This window comes from Lactuca virosa, chromosome 8 (assembly GCF_052849685.1).
Source record: "Lactuca virosa cultivar CGN04683 chromosome 8, Lactuca_virosa_CGN04683_v6, whole genome shotgun sequence".
Classification (NCBI taxonomy): Eukaryota; Viridiplantae; Streptophyta; class Magnoliopsida; order Asterales; family Asteraceae; genus Lactuca; species Lactuca virosa.
In genome coordinates, this window is record NC_136433.1 from 42,411,673 (window position 1) to 42,421,056 (window position 9,384).

Genomic DNA, 9,384 nt, shown 5'->3' on the forward strand with positions numbered 1-9,384 from the left:
AGATTTTTGCAAATCGGTCATTTTTTACTCATTCAATGGACCCGACCCGCCACAAGTATTGTTGACTATTTCATTTTTATCATTTTCACTTAATCAGGAATAATTAAGGAACGAGGTGTTTTTCTATTCTATATTCACTACTCCTTCCACTCCATGTGAACCATTCCATCATATCAATTCAAGATATATACATTATAGTCCGAAGAATTAATCATGCTATATCATGATAAGGATGCAAAATCCCTTTCTATAGGAGTAAGGCAAGGACTAGAATTTTGACAAGTCTTATTCTAAACGAGCCCAAGAAGAACACGGTTGGCTAGACACATATGTAAGTAATCTTTAACAATTTACATTTCAAAATATAATACCTTAAAGAAGACTCCTTAAACTTTACCAATTAACACAAGCACATCGATTTGAATACATAATCAGACATCTTAGCTAGTGACGATGGAAGTTCGTATGGCATCTTCAGGCGTTATTGTAGCTAATTTAGATAAATTCATGTTTATATGAAACCGAATTACATAAATTTATGTTTATTTGAAGTCGAATGAAATTGCAGTTGAGATTGTCATAAAGATAATGATACGATGCTCAAATGACTCATGAGACGTATTGCTCTTTTGCGAATCAATTTAAACTCATCACAAGCTTTGCGGTTCGTAATAAAAATAAAAAAATAAAAAATAAATAAATAAAATCTTTGTGACTATAAAACATTAAAACCTCCCAATATAGACATTAAAACACCACATTCCTAATGCATTACACATAAGGGCAAAGATGGGTTTGTTTAACCAATCGTTACATAACTAACTCAGGGTTATGACCAAATCCAACGATGCAATGCATTAACAACTTGTACATCATGCTTAAATACCTATACATTAGCATCGGATTTGACCCCGGAAAAAAAAAACATCTCTCCAGCAAAAAAATTCAAGACATTGCTTGCTGGTAACTCAAGACTAAAAAAAGTTACACAAAATGCTAAACTAAAATTACAATTATACCCTCAACTAACACCACTACTTCCATGGCATACTAGCCATGCCTTGAGGGCTACTATTGTTCATTGGACTCCCGGCCCCACCCGATGACTCACTCATGGTCCCATGAGACGGTGAGCTAGCGGGTGCGGGTCCGGGTCCGGGTCCATGGTTCGGTTGGTGAGCCGCCATGACTTTTGGGTTCAACGGTTCACCATGGTTAGCCGGGGTATGTTCTTTAGAGGTTTCAGGAAGAAAACTTCCAACTATAACCTGCAATAAGAAGTATCAGATTTACGATTATACCCTTGATGGGATTAGTGTATCTAGTAGAAAAAGGGTAATTTAGTCATTTTAACCTGAACAGGAGATGTGGCAATTAAAAGTCCGGCTACAACACCGCCAAAAACACGACCATCGGGTCCGGATAATGTGATGCTTAGACCGCCTGTTCTTGTGCGTTGACCGTATATTTCTGAGAGGACAAATGAACCCGAAAGGGCTAATATGTCAAATCGCCCCTGAAAAGAAAATATTGTTTAAGTTAAGTTTATAAAAACCAAAATAAGAAGCAAAATTGCAACCCGATTCCTTTTGGGACCAAAACTGAAAAAGAATGTTAAACTCAGGGACCAAAACTGTAATTTACTCTAGATATTTAATCAAAGATGAAAGATGAACCTCATAAGTTGCAGTTCCACCAGAAGTCGCAGCTTGACGAAGTGTGACATTTGATATGACACCAATGCCAGACATGATGCAGACAGCCCTTGGTCCATTTTGAGAAAATGACATGATCTTGTTTAGCACATCCTGAAATTTTATTTAAAAAAATATATATTTTTTTTAATATCATTTTTAGAATTCTAATAATACCAAAAAAAAACATGAAGTAGAATGCCATTTAAGCAATAAGACGAAAATGAGAATGAAAATGAAAGTAACCTCTCCAGGCTGCACCACAATGATATGTGGAGTAAAACCGAATCCAGGTGATCCTACAAATATAAAATTTCCAATATAAAAATCCAAGGTTTCTGTAAGCAATTTAGTTTGACAGTATCAAAAGAAAAGTCAACAGAAATGAGATCCAAAATCACAAGAAAATTCAATTATTGATACACATAGCATCTAGTGAAGTCAAACAAGAATTAATCAAAAAGCAGAGCCCACATAAGAAAGTCAAAAAAAAACATTCTATGTTCAAGTGTTCAACTATCACGTGGCTAACAGGATATAATATGCACAGTAAGGAAAACTTAGATCTGAATTGACCCAAATTTCAACAGTCAAAGGCTCAATTTGATGCAATTATAGCTAGAAGTCTAGAACTCTAAACCCTAAATCCAACAAAAAGAGATATAGTGGGGATCCAGATCAAGTTCAGGAAGATACTGCTTAAGTTTTTGAAAAAGTACTATTCATTAAGAATTAAGATTCGACTTTTATGGTGAATGAAACTTTGGATCTAAAAATGAAAATGTCAGTTTTTGAATTGATCAGGCAATGTGATTGTAAAGCTAATTGGACAATAAATGATTTACATAAAAATTGAAGTAAGAGGAAGTTTTGTTTACCTAGAGATTCCCTTGCCTTTTTCCTGTTCGATGAACCACGAGGTCTACCTCTGACCTTTTTTTGTGATGGAAATCCTTCATCCAGAGGAATAGAACTAACAGGAGCGGCGGAGATAGGAGGAGGAACGGCGGAAATAGGAGGAGCTGATTGTGGTTGCTGCTGTTCAAAAGAGCCGTTCAACGAAGCGCTGACCGTGACACCGACAGGTGTTAACTTTGCTGGCCTGGCTGCAGTAACGGGCGACGGTGACATAGAGCCTTCAGGATGGTACTTCGCCGGCCTCCCCCTCTTTTTCATCATCGACTCACCACCGCCGTGCTCGTTAATGTTAATGTTATGATGGAAGCTTGCACCCCCACTACCACCACCGCCGCCTCCACCGCCGCTAAACATTACATCGCTGTAAGAACTAGTAACGCCGGGAGTGTATCCCACGCGGACGTTGTTCACCGGCGGCTGAGACGTTACTGGAGTCATCGATGACTCGAAGAGTCTTCCAGATTCAGATCCGTTCATTTTGTACACGATTTTTCAATACTCTTCGCCGGAAAAGCTAAAATACATAAACAACAGATTGCCTGGAATAACATGGCAAATCAAAATCATCAGTTGGAAAGAAAATCCAGAGCAAAATCATATGTTCAAACTTCTAAGCTGAATAACTACAAGAAAACACAAATTTACCATAATTTTCACTTGAATAACCAAAATCAGCAACACAAAAAGCCCTAATAACAAGGATCATTCTTAAAACTTACAACCTCACTTCAGAAATCAAAATTCATCCAAAATTTGAAGAAAATCTAGCAAAAATAAAATAAATTAAAAAGCAAAATGAGAATTACAGTAGACATAATCCGAAAATGGTTTCCTTTTTCATAATTTTACAGTTACTGAAAATACAAAATTAATCAAATAAAAAAAAAGTAAGAAAAAATTGGGGAAAAACACTAAATACTTACCGATAAATATCAGGAATTTTTGTGAAGAAAAATTGGACGATTAATATATAGAGAAGCAACAATTTCTAGGGTTTTGGGGCATTTTGAAAGAGAAATGAATTGATTAATAAATTGGTGAGTATTTTAATTATTAGTGTTTTTGAAATTCAAAATATATCCACTTTTCCATGACTTCTCTTTTACGGACTCTCTCCTTTTTTTAATTAAAAAAGGAGTCGTTGTATTGCTTTGGATAACAAGATCTTTAGCATATCTTGTTAGTAATAATTAAATTTTAATTCTTTTTATTTTCTATATTTCTTAAAATTTTGATGTATATCCATATACCAAATAAAATATTTTAAAAGTTATATTTTGGGATAATGACTTGAAAGGATAACGAATTTTCGATTTTGTTCACATTTATTCACTAAATTTTTTTTTCGTTATCTATTTGTCATTGAACTATTGAAACTGTTCACATTTTACCATTATGACCGGCTGTTACCGGTCATAAGGGTAAAATATGAACAGATTCAATAGTTTTGTGGCAAATAGATAACGAAAAAAAGTTTAGTGACTAAATGTGAACAAAATCGAAAGTTTGTTTCCCTCTAAAATATTCAATGACTAAATGTGAACAAACTTCCTCTTATATTATGTTTTACCAAATTATTTATTTTTGTTAAATTGTAGCAACATTTGTTGATGAAGAAATCTATGAAATAAAAAAAAACAAACCCCGAAAAATATATTAAAAAAAACGAAAAATCGAAACCGAAATAAAAAACCGATGGTTTGGTATTTTCCAAAATAAAAAATCACAATTTTCCAATCTGATTTTGGTTTTACTCATCAAATTATACATGACAATACGTTTTATAACACCAAGTTACTGATGCGTTTTTGTATTACCAATGTATAACCGACTTTGTAAATTACAACTCATATATCTTCGTTTCAAGATTATAAGATATTATCGTCTCAGTATTACTCGTGATGAATTCCATGAAGTGATACTCTGAGCGAGGGTTTATCCAATACTCAAATCTCAATTTCTGAGTACTCATGAATGTTGCAGCAATTCTATTGCCATGTCTATCCTTTAGACAATCTAAAATCCAGTTCATGACAGTCTTGATTCACTACTTACTTCCAAAAGTACGAGCGACTGTGGAGTTTGAATAATCTTATTATTCGGGAAGTAAAACATGCAAAAATGAAACACAACAATAAACAATTGACAAAAGGCAGAAACCAAACTTATAAATAATACTTTATCATTTAATCACCAAAAGTCAATTACATTTACTTTGTTACAAGTTTCAGAACAAAACTAATCTAACTACTAAAACTAATATCATCTTTCAGTCCTATGCTCCGAGCATGCCGAATATGCTTAGCCCTACTCAGACCCTTTGTGAGGGGATCTGTTGGGTTATCTTCAGATGACACCCTATTTACTATAAGATGACCTTCTTCTACTCTATGTCTGATGAAATGGTACTTTCTGTCGATATGTCTGGTTTTACCATGATCTCTCGGTTCCTTTGTCAAGGCAACCGCTCCTTCATTATCGCAGAACAGTTCCATAGACTCCTGGATGGTTGGAACAACTCCGAGATCTCCGATGAAGTTCCTCAACCAAGCTGCTTCTTTCGACGCTTCACTCGCTGCTATGTACTCTGATTCACAAGTAGAATCAGCCACCGTATCTTGCTTGGAACTCTTCCAAGTAACTGCTCCTCCATTCAGTAAAAATACCTAGCCTGACTGAGAACGGAAGTTATCTCTATCCGTCTGAAAGCTGGCATCACTATAACCATCTACTCTCAAAGTATCATTGCCACCAAGTACAAGGACCCAGTCCTTTGTCCTTCGCAAATACTTGAGTATATTCTTTACTGCTATCCAATGAGCTCTACCTGGGTTTCCTGATAGCGACTGACCATGCTTAAAGCAAAAGCCACATCAGGGCGAGTACATGTCATAGCGTACATGATCGATCCGACAGCGGAAGCATAAGGTACACGACTCATGTCATCTATTTCCTCATCTGTACTCGGGCATTGAGTCTTACTCAATTTGGTATTGCTCTGGATAGGTAGCTCTCCATTCTTGGAATTTTCCATACTAAACCTCTTTAGTACCTTATCCAAGTATGTGCTCTGACTAAGTCCAATTAGTCTCTTCTTTCTATCTCTCAATATTCTAATCCCAAGAATATAGGCAGCTTCTCCAAGGTCTTTCATGGCAAAACACTTTTCAAGCCAAGACTTAACTTCTTTCAAGGTTGGAACGTCGTTACCAATGAGTAATATGTCATCGACATATAACACCAGAAAAGTTACTATACTCCCACTAGCCTTGATATACACACAAAACTCATCTTCACTTCTAGAGAAACCAAACTCTTTGACTTTCTCATGGAAGCAAAGATTCCAGCTGCGAGATGCTTGTTTCAATCCATAAATGGATTTCTCAAGCTTGCACACTCTATTGGGAAACTTTGCATCAACAAAACCCTCTGGCTGATTCATGTAAACATCCTCAGCCAACTTCCCGTTAAGGAAAGCAGTCTTGACATCCATCTGCCAGATTTCATAGTCATGAAAGGCAGCTATGGCGAGCAATATCCTAATAGATTTAATCTTAGCTACTGGCGAAAATGTCTCATCATAGTCAACCCCTGGGGTTTGAGTGAAACCTTTTGCAACCAGTCGAGCCTTGAATGTATGCACATTCCCATCCATGTCTGTCTTCTTCTTGAAGATCCATTTGCACCCAACTGTCTTACGACCTGGTGCACTATCAACCAAATTCCAAACATGGTTGTCATACATGGACTTAATCTCGCTGTCCATTGCCTCTTTCCACTTGGAAGCCTCTGGGCCTGCCATTGCTTCCTTATAAGTGACTGGTTCATCTAAGTTTACCAGTGTTCTGTCACTTATGAATGTGTCGCCATCTGAAGTAATATGAAAACCATACAACTCAGGTGGCACACTCACCCTAGTGGACCTTCGAAGAGGTAATGAGTTATCAACTGGTTCAATAGGAACTGTTTCCTCTGGTTGAGTGCTAGTGTCATCTAAGGTTTCTTTATTGGCTAACTCTTGAATTTCTTCAAGTTCAATGGTGCTCCCACTGTCCTCTTTGAATATGAGCTCCCTTTCTAGAAAGACTCCTCTTCGTGCTACAAAGACCACGTTTTCACTAGGCCTGTAGAACAAATATCCAAAAGACTGCTTTCGGTAACCAATGAAAACACATTTCTCACTTCTAGCTGCTAGCTTGTCGTGAGTCTCTCGTCTTACGAAAGCTTCACAACCCTAGACTTTAATATGTGCCGACGAGGGAACTTTCCCCGTCCACATTTCGTGAGGTGTTTGGCAACCTTCTTTGTAGGGACAAGATTGAGGATGTGGGCGGCTGTCTCTAAGGCATACCCCCAGAATTGAATAGGAAGCGAAGCACGACTCATCATAGAACGAACCATGTCTAACAAGGTCCGATTACGCCTCTCAGCTACACCATTTAATTGTGGTGTCCTAGGAGGAGTCAATTGTAAGACTATCCCACATTCTTTCAGATAGTCGTTAAACTCGATACTAAGATACTCCCCGCCTCTATCGGATCTAAGTATCTTTATCTTCCTGCCCAATTGATTTTCGACCTCATGCTTAAACTCTTTGAACTTTTCAAAGGTTTCTGACTTATGCTTGATCAAGTCGATATAACCATATCTGCTATAATCGTCAGTGAAAGTCACATAGAATCGATTAGCATCTCTTGTAGTTGATCTGAAGGGCCCACACACATCTGTGTGTATGAGATCCAACAGACCTTCACCTCTTTCACAAGACCCTGTGAATGGTGATTTTGTCATCTTTCCCAAAAGACAAGATTCACACATATCATCTGATTTTAGGTCAAATGATTCCAACACTCCATCCTTTTGGAGTTGGGCTATGCGTTTCTTGTTAATGTGTCCAAGACGACAATGCCACAAGCATGCCTTGTCTATACTATTAGACAAGTCAATATTAAGTACACTATTTCCTAAGCTATCAACACAAGTCACTGTTTCATACACACCATCACAAGGTAAAGCTTCAAACATAAAAACACCATTCTTATAAACAGAAATTGAACCATTCAAATCATTAAAAGAATATTTAAAACCTTGTCTGAACAATGCATGAAATGAAATAATGTTTCTTGTCGTCTCAGACGAATAGCAACAATTTATCAAATCTAATCTAACATCATTACTAAGCAGAAGCTGATAAACCCCGATCTTGGTTACTGGTGAAGACTTTCTGTTTCCCATGATCAAGTTTATCCTTCCTCGCTCTATCTCCTCACTTTCCTTTAGCCCCTGCAAATCAGAACAGATATGAAAACCACATCCTGTATCAAGGACCCATGAACGAGAAGATAATGAGTTATTAGCAGAAATAGTGTAAATACCTGCCGAAGATGGCTTCACTTTGCCATCCTTGATATCTTGCAGATATTGTGGGCAAGATCTCTTCCAATGCCCCTTTTGATTGCAGTAAAAGCAAACGGCCTCTTTGTTGGATTAATGTCTAAGTCCATAACTATAATTGGTAAGACTTGACCCGACCCGGCATGGTCCATTTGGGTTGCATGGCATCATGCATTTGGATAGACTATAATGAGAGAAATAACACTTAAGGTTGGTTAATATATTATAAGTTCTAATATATTAATAAGGTTATTTAATTAGTATTGATCAAGAATTAATTTGGAATTAATTAAGTGATCAAAAGGAGACTAATTAAATATATGGGTTGATTGTGTAAATCATTCATTCTTATATATGTGGGCTTGTGATCCAAGATTCCTTATGTTGGACTAAGTCCATGGGGTGACCCATGGATACTCCATGGAGGTTAAAATCCATGGAGCATAAGGAATGGGTAAAGTTATGAGTTACATGGTGTAACCCTAATAGCCACCATATAAAAGAATCCCATGGCTCAAGAAATCGTGCACTAATGTGTGAGTGTGAGGGCTAGACGATTTCAAGGAGTGTTCAAGTTTCTCTCAAGTTATTCCAAGTGTATTTGGTGTTGTGTGAACCATTTGAGGTGTCACACTTGGGGCACTAGGCACTCAAGCTTCATGAAGACATTCTACATCAAAGAGGTATGTATTCTATCTTGTTATATTTATTATTTTGTATGCTAGATTAGGATAATACCTTGGATGTTCATAATTGTATGTATAATAGAGAAAACATAGATCCAAGGTATTTAGGGTTGCATGTACACTTAGGAGTGTTAGAATGCTCATAACCCAACAGTGGTATCATAGCCTAGGCTTGTTTTCTTGTTATACTTGCAAAAGTAGCTGAAAAATCGAGTTGGATGCATATATTCGATTGTTTTGGCTGGAATTGGACTAGGAACATTACCCTAAGATGTTTTTGGACTTATAAACTTGTTTTTGATGTGGTAATGTTCATGCTAATCCAATTTCTAAGATAATTGTCATAATTTCAAGATTTGTATTAGTTTGTATGTTCATGCTAATTTCTTGAAGATTGATGATTTGAATTATCTTGTTCTTATGAGGTTCTTAGATTAATAGAAAAGTTGTGTGAAATAGTTGTTTTCAATCCATTTTAATCTAAGAGTTGATTCCAAAGTGTGTTTTTGTAACTTGTCCTCAAGTTATATGAAAAGTCACATTTAAGAATCATAAAACTCATAAAAGTTGGCAAAGGTTACAAAATGAAGAGTCTAGTTCTAATTAAATTGTTTTATGACTCCATAACTTGTCCTCAAGTTATGGAGGTTCAAGAGTCTCTTCATTAAATTAAAAAAAAATGTAACCTTAAT

General features: G+C 36.5%; 1 protein-coding gene across 2 annotated transcripts; it reads right to left on the reverse strand.

Annotated features, from left to right (window-relative positions):
* Window positions 1-741: 741 nt before the first annotated feature.
* Window positions 742-3,737, reverse strand: LOC145133673 (AT-hook motif nuclear-localized protein 10-like). 2 transcript variants are annotated; one of them, XM_079068612.1, is made up of 7 exons: window positions 3,536-3,737; window positions 3,258-3,376; window positions 2,573-3,151; window positions 1,941-1,993; window positions 1,677-1,808; window positions 1,355-1,516; window positions 742-1,268 (listed from the first exon to the last, which is right to left on the reverse strand). In XM_079068612.1, the coding sequence occupies exons 3-7, from the start codon at window positions 3,087-3,089 to the stop codon at window positions 1,035-1,037; spliced, it is 1,098 nt and encodes a 365-aa protein (XP_078924738.1). In that variant the 5' UTR covers window positions 3,090-3,151; window positions 3,258-3,376; window positions 3,536-3,737; the 3' UTR covers window positions 742-1,034. The 2 variants fall into 2 exon arrangements, with proteins under 2 accessions (XP_078924738.1, XP_078924737.1); XM_079068611.1 differs by lacking the exon at window positions 3,258-3,376.
* Between the last annotated feature and the right edge of the window lie 5,647 nt (window positions 3,738-9,384).

Coding starts and splice junctions, on each gene's coding strand:
- LOC145133673 (XM_079068611.1), bottom strand. CDS start 3,089: ATGAACGGATCTGAATCTGGAAGACTCTTCGAGTCATCGATGACTCCA. Junction 1,809..1,940: donor TTGTGGTGCAGCCTGGAGAG/GTTACTTTCATT, acceptor ATAAAATTTCAG/GATGTGCTAAACAAGATCAT. Junction 1,269..1,354: donor TTGCCACATCTCCTGTTCAG/GTTAAAATGACT, acceptor TTCTTATTGCAG/GTTATAGTTGGAAGTTTTCT.